Source organism: Miscanthus floridulus, chromosome 3, assembly GCF_019320115.1.
Source record: "Miscanthus floridulus cultivar M001 chromosome 3, ASM1932011v1, whole genome shotgun sequence".
NCBI classification, from domain to species: domain Eukaryota; kingdom Viridiplantae; phylum Streptophyta; class Magnoliopsida; order Poales; family Poaceae; genus Miscanthus; species Miscanthus floridulus.
Window position 1 is genome coordinate 108,747,755 of NC_089582.1, and position 18,132 is coordinate 108,765,886.

The 18,132-nt window shown below is 55.0% G+C and overlaps 1 protein-coding gene across 1 annotated transcript; it reads left to right on the top strand.

The window, feature by feature from the left end:
• Positions 1 to 2,207: 2,207 nt before the first annotated feature.
• On the top strand, positions 2,208 to 4,291 carry LOC136546415 (pentatricopeptide repeat-containing protein At5g48910-like). The gene has a single exon (XM_066538395.1). It carries the CDS (start codon positions 2,396 to 2,398, stop codon positions 4,166 to 4,168), a length of 1,773 nt encoding a protein of 590 aa, XP_066394492.1. The 5' UTR covers positions 2,208 to 2,395; the 3' UTR covers positions 4,169 to 4,291.
• The last annotated feature ends 13,841 nt before the right edge of the window (positions 4,292 to 18,132 follow it).

Below are 18,132 nucleotides of genomic sequence, written 5' to 3' on the forward strand. Positions count from 1 at the left end.
GGGCTACACCCATGGGTGCACTCGCGCGCACCCGTCGTCAAAGACAAAAAAAATCCCCTAGACGATTCTGCCTGAATCGCACAGGGGCTCGGGGGCTCCTGTCGGGTTCATAAACCCGGGGTCCCTAGTGGATCGGCTTCCCAACAAAAGCTCGGCCTAAGCAGACAATGTGCAACTCATGGGACGGCCTAAGTACCTAAACAAACAGGCCAGAAGGGCGATCCAAACACCAACCGGAAGGTCTGGCCGAGGAGGAGCGACGCCTGTTTTTCGACTCCGGCCCACCTCTCCGACCGGAGGGCTCACTTTGGTCTCTAGCCCACCTCCGGACGGCCTCTCCGACTAGAAGGCCTAGCCAAAACACTACTTTTGACTCTAACCCCACGTCTCCGACCTAGATACGTAAAAATCATGCTCACTGCTCATTTCCAACTGGCACGATCAGAACCGACTAGGATCAACCGATCAAGGACGCCCGCTCGGAAGGGACCAGGGAACAAACGGGGAAAGCAAGGCAGGGCGTACAAGTCAAACCACGATACCAGGGACCGTACCCTATACACTTGTAGAAATAGTATTCTACAACCTCTCTGGCATAAACAGTGTTGTAGGCGCCGATATTTTCCTCTACAGTATTGTGGGTGCCTACAACTCCCATACAGTAAGACCCCCCACATGCCTCTAGGCATCGACAGTGTTGTGGGCGCCGGCTTTTACCGTACCGGACAAACATGGTAAAAACCCTTGCATGCCTCAGGTATCAACAGTGTGGTATGCGCTGACGTCTACCATGCCCGAAGAAGACAACACCACCTCCCACGTGCATCTGACATTCAACAGTATTATGGGTGCCTACCATCGTCCTGTACCCGCTGGCATGGGCAGCAAGGCTCAGAAACATACATACTCTCTCCCCCTCACTTGTAAGGCCATCCCCTTCATCTATAAAAGGGGATGCGCTCTCTCCCAACATTCAAGTCATTTCAGATTCATTAGATCGATCAAGTTAACTAGTTCACAACCACAGAACCGCTAGGTTCAAACCTCAAACACACGCTTAAACACTTAGCTCATAGCGGAGCTCCTGTCGTTCTCGGCCCTTCCGACCGGGGTCTGATCGGACCTCTTGTACCCCCCATCTTTCTCCTTCTCGTTTGTAACCCCACTGTAAACTTCGAGCACCTGGGCTCAGGAATAAAGTCACCAACCGACTCAAACTGGACGTAGGGCACATTGCCTGAACCAGTATAAACCCTGTATCATTGAGTGCTAGGCCATCCCCGATCATAATATATGGTAAAACTATAAATATTTACTTGTTGGTCACTTTCTACACCAACACCGTTGTTCCCCACCAGGAGGTCATGGCCTCTGTCGTTGCCAGCGCCGCCGCGACGCTCAACCTCAACTCACAACATCACGAGATCCAGAGTGGCCAGACCCGAAGCAGGCTTCTCCGGCCGCACCTCGCGCTCCCTTCCTTTCTCGGATGTTGCAAGTGTATGTTTCAAGTGTTCCAGGTGTTTTATATGCATGTTGCAAGTGTTTTATGTGAATATTACAAAAATAGATTGGGATGTTACATATGTTGAAATGGCTATACACGATGTTGCAAAGGTTTGTTCCAAATATTTTAGTTGTTCTAGACGGATGTTGCACATGTTTTATCTGGGTGCCTCATATGTTTCATACTTATGTTGCAAGTGTTCCATCCCGATGTTGCGTATGTTTTCACACATATGTTGTAAATGTTTTCATCTAAATGTTGCATATGTTTTGCAATAGCCACACACGTATTCCCCTCGTGTTTCAGACGTATATTGCAAGTGTTTCAACTAATTTTGAACGTATGTTGCAAATATTTTTTTCTAGATGTTATAAAAGTAAATATGATATTGCACATGTTGTAGTGGACTTTATTTGCACTAGCTTCCTGCTGCAGCTGCTAGGTCCACGCTGCATGCGCGTGGGTGTGGAGGGGCACGAGCCACAGTGTATGAAACCGTGCGGGTGCATACGACACGAGAGTCCGGATGCTAGCCCTGTCGGAACGTCCTCGCGCTAGCCTTTCGCTTTAACTATAGTTTGTTTTAATTAGAGAAACACAAACACTCCTCTCCGCAGGTCCGTCCGACCCATTCCGTTTCTCTCTGGACCGCTCAAGCAAGATTTGGGCATCAAGAAATTTACATGGGCCTGAACGGCCAAGCCCACTTCCACCTCATCCGGTGCGCGAGCGCGACGCACGGCACCTACGTGGGCCACGTCGCGGCGGGGCACGGCGGCCTCCTCGTCCCGTGCCGTGCGCTCTCCTGCCGGCCGGCCGCGCGACCCAGTGGCCGCGCGGCGCGCGCCGTGCTCTCCCGCTCCACGCACACGCTCTGCTGCCAGAGCAATGCCGCCCCCTACCGTCCCCTTCTTCCTCACCTCCACCACGCTCGCCGCCACCGCGAAGAAACCGCAGCCGCAGCCGCAGCCGCAGCCGCAATCGCAGCCATGCGACGCGCAAGCCCAGGCCGCCGCTGCCTCCGAGGCCTCGGCGGCGTCTGCCTCGTACGCCGTGCGCATGCGGCTCAACCCGCACCTCGCTCTCCGCCTGTTCGACCACCTGCTCCGCTCGGGCGCCGACCCGGACCCCGTGGCGTACGAGCTCGCTTTCGCGTCCTGCGCGCGCGGGAAGGTCCGTGCCACTGCCGCGCAGCTCCACGCCCACGCCGCCAAGCGCGGGCTCGTCGCCTTGCACCGCCGCGTGCGCTGCAGGCTCGTCCACGCCTACGCCGTCTGCGGGATGCTCCCCCACGCGCGCAGGGTGTTCGACGGCGGGACCGACAACGACATGGTCGCCTGGAACTGCCTGCTGCGCGGGTACGCGCAGGAGGGTGGGGACGTGGACTTGCTCCGCGATTTCTTTGCCAGGATGCCATCCCGGGACAGCGTCTCATGGAACACAGTCCTTTCATGGTGCGTCGTGAATGGGGAGTACGACGAGGCAATCGCAGTGTTCCGGGAGATGCTCTCGAGCCAGGAGTGCCAGCCTGATAGGGTGACATTAGTGAGCGTTGTCTCTGCAATTGCATACTTGGGGGCACTTGCACAGGGTCTCTGGGCACATGCATATGTCTTCAGGAAAGGTGTTAAAGTCGAGGAGAAACTGAGCTCAGCATTGATAAACATGTACTCAAAGTGTGGTTTCATTGAGGGTGCAGTTTATGTGTTTGACAATGTCCGAGGAAAGAGGAGCTTGGATACTTGGAATGCAATGTTAGCCGGTTTTACAGCGAATGGTTGCAGTGAGAGAGCTCTGGGGCTCTTCACCAGGATGGAGTCAACAGGGCTGATGCCTAATAAGATTACTTTTAATTGCGTACTGAATGCTTGTAGCCACGGGGGGTTAGTTGAGGAAGGTATGAGGTGTTTTCAGAGAATGTCTAGAATTTATGGTATTGAGCCCGACATTGCACATTATGGTTGCATGGTGGATCTCTTCTGCCGTGCAGGGATGTTTGAGAAAGTTGAGCAGATAATTCAGATAATGCCGATGGAGCCAGATGCTTCCATGTTGAAGGCCCTATTGAGTGCTTGCAGAACTCATAAGAACTTAGAGTTGGGAAAGAAGGCTGGCCATAGGCTTATTGAGACTGCCCCAAATGATCACGCCGGGTATGTGTTGTTATCCAACATATATGCGCTAGATGGCAACTGGGGAGGAGTGCATAAGGTGAGAAAGCTTATGTTGAATCGTGGCGTTCTGAAGACCCCTGGGAGCAGCTCAGTGGAACTTAATGGTGTAATTCATGAGTTCATTTCTGGAGACAAAAGCCACTCAAGGAAGAGGGATATTTATAAGATGCTAGGTGAGATTTGTCAACAGCTTAAAAGTGCAGGATATACTCCTGACACTTCACAAGTGCTTCTAGATATTGACGATGAAGATGTGAAAGAGAGCTCACTAGCTCTACATAGTGAGAAGCTTGCAATAGCCTTTGGACTGATCAGCACTGCTCCTGGCACGCCTATTAGGTTAGTAAATAACCTCCGGATCTGCGGAGATTGTCATAATGCCATAAAACTTCTAAGCAAGATTTATGGGAGGTGCATAATTGTTAGGGATGCAAATCGATTTCATCATTTCAGAAAAGGGTCTTGTTCTTGCGGGGATTACTGGTAATATTTTGATAGCAATGATGTTCCTTCTTTTTACTTATTATACACTAAAATGTATATTATATGAGACAACTTTTGGCAATGGTTATTATTGCCCAGAGCAATTCTTAATGTGACATGAAGCTCTTGAGTTTATTGCATGTCTATTGATTACTATGGCTGTGTTTAGTTCTCAAAAACTTTATCAAAAAGTGCTACAATAACCATCACATCGAATCTTGCGATACGTGCATGGAGCATTAAATGTAGACAAAAAAAAACTAATTGCACAGTTTGGTTGGAAATCGCGAGACGAACGTTTTGAGCCTAATTAGTCCATGATTGAACACTAATTGCCAAATAAAAACGAAAGTGCTACAGTAGCCAAATTCCCAAATTTCGCGAACTAAACACAGCCTATGGCACCCTTGAACCAAGAACATGATTGACATCTCTTGTGTCTCAGCAACTTGAAACCTAATTATTGTCCTTTTCAGTCAGCATGATTCAAAACTGAACATGAACCTGAGATGTATGTCCTACGCAAAAGTGTCATTAAATTCAGATAAATCTAGCTTCTTTCATATGGTAGGGACTAGGAAACATCAATTACCTGACACATACTTAATGCTATTTCCTAGTGTACTGACATTCAGTTGTGGGTGGCAACTTCACATATTTTTTTAAAAAAAGAGAAATGGATAGGAGAGGTGATAGAGCCAATTAGGCCTATAGATTTCCTTTCGGGGCATGGTACATTTAGTTTCTGTTTGACAATGAGGCAACCTAATTTGTGCATCTATATTTTCATTCAACCTTTTATGAATTTATTTCACACATAACATTCATCTACCTGGTTGGTACATTTCTATTATCACATCATTAATATGCACTTATATCTTGTTGTTGTACATTATCACCCTTAGCTACCACTGCAGTGTCTCTGTAGAAGAGGTTGCATAGCATTATCATGTTATTTAATATAGGTCTGTATGGTTCAATGCCTTTAAAATATTTCTTGGTGCCTTCTTGGTTTATTTGCATGTTAGGCTTGGTCAAACTTTTTCAAATGGATGGATGTATAGATCACAATAAATGGTAGGAGCAAAGTGGGTTTAGCTGTCCCATGGGCTACACCTTTCACATGCTTTGGAAAAGGCCCAATACATACATTAGACTTGCTAATTTCTTTACCTTAACTGGGAAATTCAGAAATGCTATATGTCTGAATGGCAATTACCTCCAGTACTGCTAGTTCTATATTTCACTTGCATGACTGCGTTGTTGATTTTGAAAGAGACATGAAGCACTCTGCACAAGAAATTATAGCAATTAATAAATTGATCAAAAGTAAGGACTGTTATTTGTGACAAGAACAAAGATCAGCAATATTGGGGGAAGTAATCACTTCCACCGTGCTGTTGTTATTACTGCCTGGTGGATGCAGGGGCCTTTGAACAGGTAGACAAAAGGACATGTTCGATGCAAATGCAGGCTTATCAGGCATTTGCAAGCACGGATGCTTTCAAATTTGAACATATGTGCTTTTCTGTGTTGAATCATCAGGTAAGGAGGAAGGATGCACATATCCTCACATGTTTAATGTTTGCTGCTGCTTTAGGGATAGCACTGCAACCAGAGAGCCATAAAATTTGAATCTAATAACCTTGTCCCATTCAAAACAAGATATCGGTAAACTAATTAGACAAGACTAAGCAAACTGGTAGTTCTATGTGAATTATCATGGACAACAGCACTTGTTCAGTTGGATAATTTGCAGTCTAGCTGTTCAATGCATTGAAATAGGCACCAGAAAAGCAAGGGCTCAGATCTGGTACATTATGTCTGTGAACTTTTTTTTCTTCACAGAGAAGGCAACAAACACACGCACGCATACACAGATGTACACACACATAATGCTATATGATATACAGTAGAATTACCCTAGCACCATGCCAATCATTAACAGGTTGGCCTTGACAAAACAAGGAGCCTGCTGCCCTTATCAACTGTATTAGTTTATTTCCCTTCTTGGGGATAGTTCTTTAGTGTTCCCCAGATATGTATTTTGCAGTTTAATCTCTAGCTTACAGCTCTAATCACTACTCTAGGAGTATAATAAGACCATTAGCGTACGACATAATGCATAATTAGGGTTTAGAATAATAAGCAATCTGGAGTCTTGGTTTGGATGATCATAACCCCCAAGGTTACACCTAACATAGACCTTTACCAAAAATATACTCACTTGCATCTCGCGTGCAGCTGGCTTTGCCACGGACTGTGGTTTGTTTATGGTTTTCAGAAAGGTGTGGCATACACTTTCCTAAGCACAATTAGTGATCCTGTACCCTACCACATGGGATCTGAATGCTGAATTAGCACACGGTTTGTGTACTCGCAATGTTGAGATATTATGGGCTAGCTTGTTCTGCAATCGACTCATCCATGTTCAACTCTCATCATTCATTCTTGGTAATGATCTCATTAGGACTGCTTTTGCGTTCTGTGCTTATCGATGCATCTCTCTAGTAACTGTATGCACAAACTTTTGAAGCATGTACAAATTATGGTAGGCGTGGTTGATTTGGTCTGATCATTCTGTTTTACTTTGATGAAGCTTAGCCTGTCCCTATCAAAAACCCTTTTGTGTTCTCTGGATCTTATATTACTACTGTTTATGTTCTGATTCAAAATCCCAAATTATCTGCTGGGATGCTCTTCTGATGATTCTCAAGTTTTGAAGGTTAGCAGTACAGTTTTGTTGCAGCGAAGAAAAGGAACCTCATTGGAGCTGTTAAGCAGGAGGACAGTCTGCACAGGGAGCAGGGTCTGCACGATGAACGAATCCGATGTCGAAAATCTTATCTTCATATAACATGGGTTGTGTTTTTTCACCTTTAGATACTTATACTAACCCGAAAGAGACGATTGCCAGCTAATCCCATGCAGGCATTGTTCCATTTGTTTACTTGGAGTACTTCGGCTGTTATTTCTTGGAACTGTTTTGTTTGCAGGAATCCTCTGACCCTACTAGCACCGAATGGCCCGTTGCCGACAGGTAGGACCTAATCAACACAAGAAGTCTCATCCATATGAATATTATGTTTCCTTTCACTATACATTTTTTTCTCATGAAGAGTGGAAAAAGAAAAGGCAGAACATGATGCCTTCTCTTATTTTTCAGCTACTGCTCTCAGCTCAGCTCCCTGTTGCCAGCAAACTCTGAGCTGATATCATCCTGCCCTCCGCATTATCCAGTTTCTGCCGCAGGCGCATTCGATGTGACGAGAACGCGAGAGAGCATATGGTACACATGAATATGCACGGCAATGATTAGTAAGGAAGACACAGATCTGCAGCAACCTTTCTGGCGAGCATAATGATGCGCGGGAAGATAATCTGGTGGATGGTCGGGTCCATTCCCCCATTCCTCAATGACTGCATGCACGAGCCGGAGCCGATCCCACTCCCACCCCGGAGCAGAAGGGGTGAATGCGCGAGGCCGAGGCCGGCCGCCGCTGCCGTGCACGAGACCGGGCAAAAGAAGAGGAGCGCGGCACGGCAGTGGGTCGTGGCTGGCGAAGGCAACGCGCAGGACTAGCCCCAACCGGGCATGCTACGGCCTTGTTCACGGCGTGGACGAAGAAAGCAGGTTGGCTGGGTGGCCGTGGCTAGGAATCTAGCAAGACTTGTTATCCACGTAGCCAGCCTGTGGTCCTTGGTCCGTCTTCCGGGGAGTTTGAAGTCGTATCCTTTGCAGTCCTTAGTTTACATTTCTCCCAAGATTCGGTTTTGGTTTGCTTTCTATGACCACTTTAAGAGCGAGCAGCAGCTTAGCGAGGGCGCCACTAATGGCAGGCAGCTGCGCTGGTGCTGAAAGAAAGGTAAAGCAGGAGGTAAGCAGACAGGGAATAACCAGTAACTTGCAGGCCACTTCTTGCAGTGCTGGTAGTGACCATGGATGGATGGAGGTGACTGAGGGAGATAGATTTATCAGGTCAGGTTCCTGATGCTTTTTTTCTTTCTTCTGAGAGAAATCCAAATTTAAATTTAAAAGCTTAAGGGGGGCAAAAGCGTGTTTGGAGTGAATAAAAGTATTGCATGGGCGGGGGTGCTTTAACTAATCTAAAGCTAGATTCGAGCTTGTGCGCGCCCCGAGGCTAACGAATAGTTTTAACTTGTTTATTTGCTGCAAAGAAAGATTGAGATTTAGGGGAATCTGAACCCTGAAACCGCATCTCTTTCAGGCTTTCAGCTGGCCGAAGTTTGCACTATCCATAAGTGTCGAGAACGGGGTACTCCAAGCAAACATCAAAAGAGTCGCTACAGTCCCATCTAATAAATAAAAACTAGAAGGCAAGTCGTGGACCCCTCACCCACCACGACCGAGTCCACTGGGTCCTCCTCCTCGCCTCGAGCCTCGAGCAGGAGGTCTCGGCATCCTGACGCAAACTCCGCTTCGCCCGAGGCTCTCCGGAGAAGGCCTCGGTAGGGAACGCCGTCTCCGCCTCGCCCGAGGCTCTCCACAGAAGGCCTCGACAGGAGGTGCATTCTCCGTATCGCGAGGCCTCGACAAGGAGCCTGATCTCCGTCTCGCGCGAGGCCTCATTCTCCGTACCGCTCGAGGCCGGCTCGTCCGCAGCCCGTCGCCCCCCGCCTCGGTCGACCCCCCCCCCCCGACAGCGCGTCACGTCTCATTAATACTTTCAACCACTCCCGCAATCTCAGTCAGACAGTGGCTCAACGCCACAGAGTGGCCGACGCGACCCGAGGTCGCATCAGCGCCATACCGGCTGGGACAGGGTACGGCGGGGATTACTGGCCACTGTGTCCTAACACTGTGTCCACGATCAGCGCCATACCGGCTGGAATAGGGTACGACGGGGATTACCGACCACTGTGTCCTGACGCTGTACCCACGATCAGCCGCCCGCACAAGGCCTCGGCACTGTACACCAGTGCCTCGGCGATCTTGGGGTTCGTGCCTACCGAGACCCCCCCACCGCAGTGCAGGCCTCGGCATTGACCAAGTCTCGGCCTCGCGCACAGTCTGTCCACAGTGGCTTGCACGTTCACCGCCACGTCCGCTCCGAGGCATTCCCGGGGCTCCCACGACGTACAGGATCTGATGGGACAACCACGCCGCCCCAGTACTCCAAGGACGGACCACTCCTACGACCACGCCGCCACAGGAACAGGCCACAGGGCTCAGACGTGCCACCCCTGTTGGCACGACGCTGCATAGTAATACATGTACTGTCCTTGTCCTCCCTTCAACTATAAAAGGAGAGGACTTGGGCCACTTAGGGGGGAGGACACTGGGTAAGACACACGCACACATTCCAGCCGCTTGAGAGCAACGTCTCAGATGGCCCACACGACACCCTGCTGAGACCTGGGACTAGTTCCTTCTCTCCCTTAGCTTGTAACCCCCTACTACGAGCACTTCGGTGCAAGGAATACAAGTTCGATCTCTCAGACTGGACGTAGGGCACCGATTGCCCGAACCAGTATAAATCTTGTGTCTCTTTGCATCACCATCCGGAATTGGGAGCACGCAGAACAAATTCACTAGTCGGTTGAGGACCCCCCGGTCCGAAACACCGACAGTTGGCGCGCTAGGTAGGGGCCTCTGCGTGTCAGTTTCGTCATCCCAGCAGGTTTCGGATGGCAGACCCTATACGACCATTGCGTCTCGGCACCGTAGTTTGGTTCGGGAGCCTAGAGTTCATATCTCTAGGGCATGAGTACGACATGGTACTCCTCACACCTCGAGCCCCACCGTCCGACGATGAAGTTACGCACCGGCAGCCCATGCGCAGGCGGCGCCCGAGCGGCCGCTCTCGCCGCGCTCGCCAGGCACGACGCGAGCAAGGCCACCCCGACGCTACGCGAACCCGGGGCGGCACGCCACTCCCTGCCGATATCCTACGACCATCTGTTGGCACAGGGTCCCTGGCTGGGGACCTGTCTGGCCTGAGCTTGGACAAAGGAAAATCGCCGGTGACACGCGGCGATACCCAGTCATCAAGCTCCGCTCCACCACTCCCAGAAGAACCGACCCCGGCGGAGCAGAATCTGGCAACGGCACCATCCCCATACCCCTTTGGGTTGAGAAATGCCGCCGCCTCTTACGCCTACTCTTACACTGCCGCTCACGAGGATCCCTCGGAACGTCGCCAGCGCTTCGCTCTTGACCTAAGCACCCACGCCGACTCCTCGGATGAGGACGAGGCATGGCCCGGAGTGGATTTCTCCGGGCTCCATGACCCTGAGGCTTTGTGCCAGTTCTTGGCCGCAAGCGACTACTGCCTCGGCTACCCCGACTCCGACAACGAAGGCACTTATGACCCCACTCGCGAGTGTTTTCACGTCGGGCTCAGGATGCCGAGGGCCAGCGAAGAGGATGAGGGGGCAGGTAGCCGTTCCCCGCTTCGTCCAGGGGTGGGTGCCGCCATGCCCCCACGCAATGTCCTACCAGCCGCACGAAATGAGAACGTCGCTCTTGCATGACCTCAGTGCCCAGACCTAGAGCAGCTCCGTGAGCTCTAGGCCAAGGTTGAACAAGACCAACTCCTTCTGCAGTAGCTTTGAGACTCTCTCGAACAAGAACAGCGAGGCCGCGGCGAAGGCGGGGGAGCCCGACGGAGGGCCCACGATGTGCATCACCGCATCCATGACGACGAAGGGAGTGAGCAACCCCCAGTCTTCAATCATGCCAGCCAGAACGTCGTGGCTGCGGCAATGCTGGTCCGCGCAATGCCCGAGCCTTCTACCACGGAGGGGCGACGGGTCCGCGGCGAGCTCCGCGATCTCTTAGAGACCGTTGTGGTACAGCAGGCCGAGACTTGAAGGTAGGCGACCTGGTGTTGAGGCTAGCACAGAGCAACAAGGGTCGCCACAAGCTGACCCCGCCATGGGAAGGACCGTACATCATCGCCCAAGTACTGAAGCCTGGGACCTACAAGCTGGCCAACAAGAAGGGCGAAATCTTCACCAACGCTTGGAACATAGAACAGCTACGTCGCTTTTATCCCTAAATTTCCAAGCATTGTATATGTCGTTTCTCGAAATACAATTAAAAAGCGTTCTTTAGTTGGTCTTATTTTTCGAGAACCCCCCCCCCCAGCCCATCGTAGGTCTTGGCAGCACAATAAACACGACAAGGGAGACTCGGCTTTGCCTCGGCAGAACCAAGCCTCCCTCGGGGGCTAGATGGGGGAATCCCCCTAGGTCCCATGCACCATTCTTCAGTTGTTTGTCGCAAAAATTCCTACGCCCAAACTCTAGTAGGCTCTGACGAATCAGTTGTAAAAACTCCTCGGACCAAGGTCTGTTTTCTAAGCAAGAGGCCGGTAGAGTCGCGAGACGGCCCACGCCCCTAGGCTACGGCACTCCCTCACTACCTCTCGCTCAAGGGACGGCTTAGGCCCCAAAGGGGTGTTTTGCAAACAAAATCTGATCAGAAGCAACAGAGGGCAAAGGCTCGGAAACATGAGGAAAACAACTAAGAAACACAAATACTTCAGAAATAGAGGCCTCGACGGCCACAAGCGTTATGATACAAAAATAACCCCTATTCTATCTTTACATAGCCCCCGGGGCCCAGATTAAGGCTCGAGGCCTTCAGCACCAGTAGATGGTAGGAGAGGAACCACCTCCTCTTCGAAGAGCGTCGCCAGCACCGTGCCAGGGCCTTCCGCCGCCTCCATCAGCTTCGCGACCGCCGCGTTGGCCTCCTCGTCATCATCAGGCAAAACATAGCCATCACTGATGGCCGGGAGGTCGACGCCAAGGTAGTGAGAGGAGATGATGGCCATCGCCCGCTTGACACCCGTGTGCAGCGCCCCTCAGAGTCGCTCGCGCATCTGGCTACTCAGCGCAATCAAGTGACTCCCAAGGGAGCTGCCTGACTAAACCCCCTCGACCTCCAAGGCCTCGCAGGCGGAAAGGGCGGCACGTTTCAGCGCCTCGTGCTCCTCGATCTCGGTGTCGAGCACTGTCTGCACCGCGCTGGAAGCCTCGGCGGCCCGAGCGAACTCCGCCTCTCACTCTGCACCGCGGAAAATGGAATGAGGTCGAGCCAGAGAAAAAAAAACCTAAGTTAGGGACGGAAGCCCACGGAACTCACCCTTGGCCTTCTGCTCCCAGCGTCGGGTCTCCGCCTGACAGGCCTCGGCTTTCTCCTTCAACCGCTGGGCCTCGACCCGAGAGGCCTCGGCCGCCCTAGAAGCTTCACTCCCCAGCTCTACGCCATACAAGGAGGTTAGGGAGCGAACATAAGGAGAAGGAAACAAAACAAGGGGACTGGAACTCACCCTCGACCGTCCCCCTCAAAACCACAGCCTCGATTTGCGAGGCCTCAACCGCAGCAAGGGCCTCGTTTAGAGCGCCTTTGGTCAGCCGGTGCGCACTCTCCTCTGCCCCCAGCTGCCCGGCGAGGGCCTTGCCCGAGGCCGTCGCTTCTTCGGCCCAGGATCTGAAGGCATCCCGATCGCTGACGGCGCGGGTAAGCTCCTCCTCTAGCTCCTTGACCCGCGCCGCCAAGGAGGCGAGCTGCGTCTGGGCTATGGCCGCCTCGACCTTCGCGTCGGCACAGCGAAGGCGGAGGTCCTCCACCTCCGCGCTTCGTGCCGACAGAAGCTCGTTAGCACCGGCAAGAAGGCCCCTCTGCCGCTGAAGCTGGTCCCAGATTCCCCTCTCCCGCCAGAGAAAGGCCGACTTCCCGAGGGATCGGGTCTCGAGCTCCTGAGGAGGCAGAACAAAGGTCATCGATTGCGACAAAACCGAGAAAAGAACAACGTCACGCGAGAAAGGAAAACACGAACCTAGGCGACTCCGGGTAGTTCGTCGACCACCATGGACAGCGCCGTCCATAGCGACCGCTCTGCCAGCTCGCGGTACTGCTCGAAGGTGCTCCAGCGCCCGCCCTTGGCCGCGTCCTTGAGGGCGAACAGAGGCTCCCCCTCAGGGTCGTCCCAGCTCCGCCACAGTACCCACGGGTGATCCCACCCGTGAGGCTCGGGTCGCACCCGCATGAGGGCCGAGCTTCCCTCGTCCAAGAGCGGCGCCGGCTACTCCATGGCATCGGTCTCCCCGGCGTCAACCACCCCCCGCGCCCGGGAAGTATCGTTGGAGGAAATCGGATAGACCTCCGTCTCCCAGGCGCTCTCCCGCAACCACGGCGGGCCCTAAACCAAGGGCACGACCGAGGCCTCCGCCGCCTGCATCCCCACCTCCTGCACAAACGGCCTCGCCGCCATCACGATGGCCTTGGTGGTCTCGGGGGCTCTGGCCTCTGCAATCACGGCCTCGGCGGTCTCGCTCCAGCCTCTGCAATCACGGCCTCGGCGGTCTCGGGGGCTCCGACCTCCGCCATCGTGGCCTCGGTAGACGCAGAGACGCCGACCGTGGCCACTACGGTCTCGGCGGTCGTGGGCGCCGGGGCCTCCATCGCCTCAGCCTCGGAGGCCCCGGGAGCCTCGGCAACAAAGGGCATGATGGCCCCATCCGACTGTGTAGGGGCCACCTCGGCAACCCCTCCTTGGGCGGCCGGTCCCTTTGGGTCGACCCTCGCCGACGCTGTGCCGCGTTGGATAGCGGCTTGTGCCTCTGCCACCCAGTGGGCGGAGGAGTCGGGGCTCGCCTTAAGCGCCTTAAGGGGCGCCAAGGGGAGGTCGTCCGCAGGCCACTTCTGACTAAAGAAAATTAACCTATAGGGTCAGCGCGAGACCAAAAAAGCGAACGGAAGACACTATGACCCTGCCAAAAATACACCTACTTTGAATGAGGCGGCCCCCGCTTCGCCACAGCAAACCTCATCCGTAACGGCGGAGGCGGCGGCAGTGGCGTCGCATCCGTATCCATCGACGCCGGTCGGTCCTCAGCGGACCCCGACGCCCCTTCGGTCCTCTGCGGGGGCGATGGCGTTGCCTCCACCGCCACCTGCTCCACCACGGCCGCCGAGCCTACCGGGCTGACGGCGCGTTTGCCTAACGCCCGCGCCTCGGGCGTGTCGGCCTCGGCCCCGGAGCGGGCAACCACCGGCCCCGGGTCCGCTTCTCCTCCCCTTCCCGGGGGTGCCGGGCTGCTTGCCGACGCCCCGGGCGCCACCTCCACGACATCAGGAAGGTGGTCTAGGGGACCTCGCCCCTCCTCACCCTTGTCGTTCCCGTCCGAGGCCTCCGTCGACAGCAACGTCGACGAGGATTCCTCCAATGGGAGACCATCCTTCCGTTACTGACGGCGGCGCTTATCCAATTCCTCACGCACGAGGATGTGCTTCGTGTGCTTCGCCACCTTAGCATCCTTTCGCTTCTTCTACGCATCGGCGTGAGTGTGGTTGATCGCCCGCCGCCCTACGTCCTCGGGAACGGGCGGTGGAGAGGAGCGCACGTCCCTCATCCCCTGAAGGAACGACAAATGCGCATAAGGAAACAAGGGATAAGGGGAGATTGAGGAGGCTCAGAGGCTACAGCGGCACTCGACTTACCAGTGAAAGGAACCCCCGCGATGGTCGCATTGCGAAGGGGGTCAAGTTGCCGCCCCTCAACTTCGCATCTACCGTCTCCCCCACCCGACGGAGAATTTCCTCATCGGAGAGGGCGGAGGAGGACATCCGGGTGCCCTCAATGGGCTCACCCGGCCTCATCTCGAACAGCCGCCGCCGCCGAGCCATCAGCAGCAGCACCCTCCGGCGGTGGAAGGCGGCCACGACCACAGCTACGGTGAGGCCATGGCCCCGCAGCCTCGCCAGCCCCTCCAGGAGCGGCTCCAGCTTGGGCTGGTCGACCTTCGGGACACCCCACTTCCATTTCTCCAGGCAACTCCCCACAATCCGCCCAGTGTAGGGGGGAAGTCCTCCGTCGTCGTTGCGGAGGTAAAACCAACTCGTGTACCACCGGCGGTTGGAGGACGCGAGTTGGACCGGGATGTAGAGGTGCAGGCGGTCCTAACGCACTTGGAGAGTGCAGCCTCCGGCCCTCGACGCCTTCCTCTTATCCGACATGCCCGTCGGCTTGGTAGTATGCCCCGCCCGAAACAGGTGGAGCCACAACTCCCAATGGGGAGCGATCCCTAAATACCCCTCGCAGACGGTAACGAAGATAGCCGCCTGAGTGATGGAGTCGGGCTTAAAATTGTGGAGCTCCATGCCGTAGTAGTGCGGGAGCGCCCGCATGAACCAGTCCACTGGGACACCGAGACCACGCTCGTGGAAGGAGACGAAGCTCATGACGTAGCCATTGCGGGGCCTCGGCTCTGGCTCGCCGTACGGAGCAATCCACTCCGGCCTACTAGGGTCTATCACCGGGCGGAGGAGTCCACCATCGACAAGCGACTGGAGCATCTCCTCGGTGACGTCCGATGGATCCCAAGGGTCCGCCTCGACAACGACGACGTTGCCGGCCATGGGTGCGATGGAGGAATCGGGTGCGGTGGTGAGTTTTTCTCTCTCCCTCCCACGCTCTCGCTTTTTTCTCGCTTTCTCCCTAGGCTCTCTCTTCTCTCCTCTTCTTCCCGGCACCCGCTGCTCTGGCAATGGCTCAACGAAGGCGGTGCTAATGCAGGCAAGGTAAGACGAGGAGAGGCGAGGCTCCTCGGGTATTTATGCAGGGAGAAGACGAAACGAACGGGCGACGAAATCGGGGAGGTTTTCCCCCCCGTCCGGCGCGGTTAACCACGAGCCGATTTCGTCGGCACGCGCCCACGTCTCCCGCATTAAATGCGAGGACAGTTACGTCCCGTCCATCATGGCACGCTCGGCCACTATGGCAGCAGGCGTCGTTTCGCCTCCCCACGAAACCGCCTCAAAAGGCGCGCCACCTGTTGCCAAGCCAATAGGGAAGATATTCCCCGCGGCCTGTTCCTTTCGTAGGAAGGAACCAGGCTCTGAGCCTATTATGATCCAGGGGTTCGAAGGCTGGACCCCAAAGGGTTTCGACAGCCGCCTCAGGATAACAGAGTTAGGGGCGACTGCGGGCAAGCCTATACGGGGCCGAGGCCCAAGCAAGCGAAACACTTGGGACGCCCAAAGTCGTGTCCGAGACTGGCAGAAAAGTATCCGAATGGGATCCCACCATAAGGAGGCACCGAGCCACCGAGGCCCAACGAACGGCCTCGGCACCCACTAGAGAAATCCTCTGGTACTCTTGGAGTGTGTCTCTGGACCGCTAGCCGTCCCCTAACGAATAGGGTTCGGGCCTCCACTCGGACTACCCGATAACAGCTCACCGGAAGTGCCACCGCTCGTGCCCATCGAGGGTAGCGAGGCACATTCCACCCCTCCTTCCGAGCGAAAAGGAAGCGCGAGGGTCGCATAAAAAAGTCAGGGGAACCCCCGACGGCCTTCTCAGAGGCTAGGGGGCTCCTCCTGCAAATATGCCGAGACCCCACGACCCGGGCTCACGCCCAAAGGGGCCTCGGCAAACAAACCCTCACACGCGAGGGGCGTATAAAAAGCCAGGGGAACTCCCGACGGCCCTCTCACGCAGAGGCTAGGGGCTCTTCCTGCAACCTTGCTGAGACCAGAATGGGCTCGGCAAACTAACCCTCCGTCCGAACGAAAAGGACATGTGAAGATCAGATGAAAGGGCCAGGACACCCAAGACGAAGACAAATGGTCCAAAACCACGCTAGAGGTTTCGCTACAAACACGATAAAGGGCACCGAGCCTGTTACGGTCCAGGGGTTCGAAGGCTAGGCCTCCAAGAGGTTTCGACAGCCGCCCCAGGGCAACAGAGTCAGGGACGACATCGGGGCGAGCCTACGAATGGCCCAGGCCCGAGCGAACGGTCGCTCGGGGCGTCCTAAGTCGTGTCCGAGACCGGAGGGGAAGTATCCGAATGGGATCCCACCGTAGGGAGGCGCCGAGCCACCGAGGCCCGCGAACGGCCTCGGCACCCACTAGAGAAACCCCCTGGTACTCTTGGAGTGCGTCTCTAGACCGCTAGCCGTCCCCTAGCGAACGGGGCTCGGGCCTCCACTCGGACTACCCGTTAACAGCTCACCGGAAGTGTCCACGCTCGTGCCCATCGAGGGTAGCCTGGCACATTCCTCCCCTCCTTCCGAGCGAAAGGAAGTGCGAGGATCATACCCAAAGTCAGGGGACCCCTGACGAACCTCTCGCTCCGTGCGGAGGCTAGAGGGCTTTTTCCTGCAGCCTCGCCGAGACCCCCGCAACCCGAACTTGCGCTTGGGGGCTCGGCAAATGCAATAAGAACTACTCGTTCAGACGCACAGATGAAGAAAGCCCCTGGAGGAGTAACTCCACTCCTCCAGGGGCTCGGGGGCTACACTCGGCGGGTGCGCTCACGCGCACCCACCGGAACCTTAAAAAACAAACCCCAATTCCCACGGGGCAGGTATAAAATAAGCCTCGGCAAACCCTCAGGGGGAGTGCACGCACTCCCCCCCGAGGCTCGGGGGCTACTGTCGGGTACCTTAGAACGGGATACCCCAAGCAAACATCAAAAGGGTCGCTAGAGTCTCATCTAATAAATAAAAACTAGAAGGCAAGTCGTGGGCCCCTCACCTGCCACGACCGAGCCCACTGGGTCCTCCTCCTCGCCTCGAGCCTCGAGCAGGAGGTCTCGGCATCCTGACGCAAACTCCGCTTCGCCCGAGGCTCTCCGGAGAAGGCCTCGGTAGGGAACGCCGTCTCCGCCTCGCCCGAGGCTCTCCACAGAAGGCCTCGGCAGGAGGTGCATTCTCCGTATCGCGCGAGGCCTCTCGCGCGAGGCCTCGGCAAGGAGCCTGATCTCTGTCTCGCGCGAGGCCTCATTCTCCGTACCGCTCGAGGCCGGCTCGTCCGCAGCCCATCGCCCCCCGCCTCGGTCGACCCCCCCGACAGCGCGTCACGTCTCATTAATACTTTCAACCACTCCCGCAATCTCAGCCAAATAGTGGCTCAACGCCACAGAGTGGCCGACGCGACCCGAGGTCGCATCAGCGCCATACCGGCTGGGACAGGGTACGGCGGGGATTACT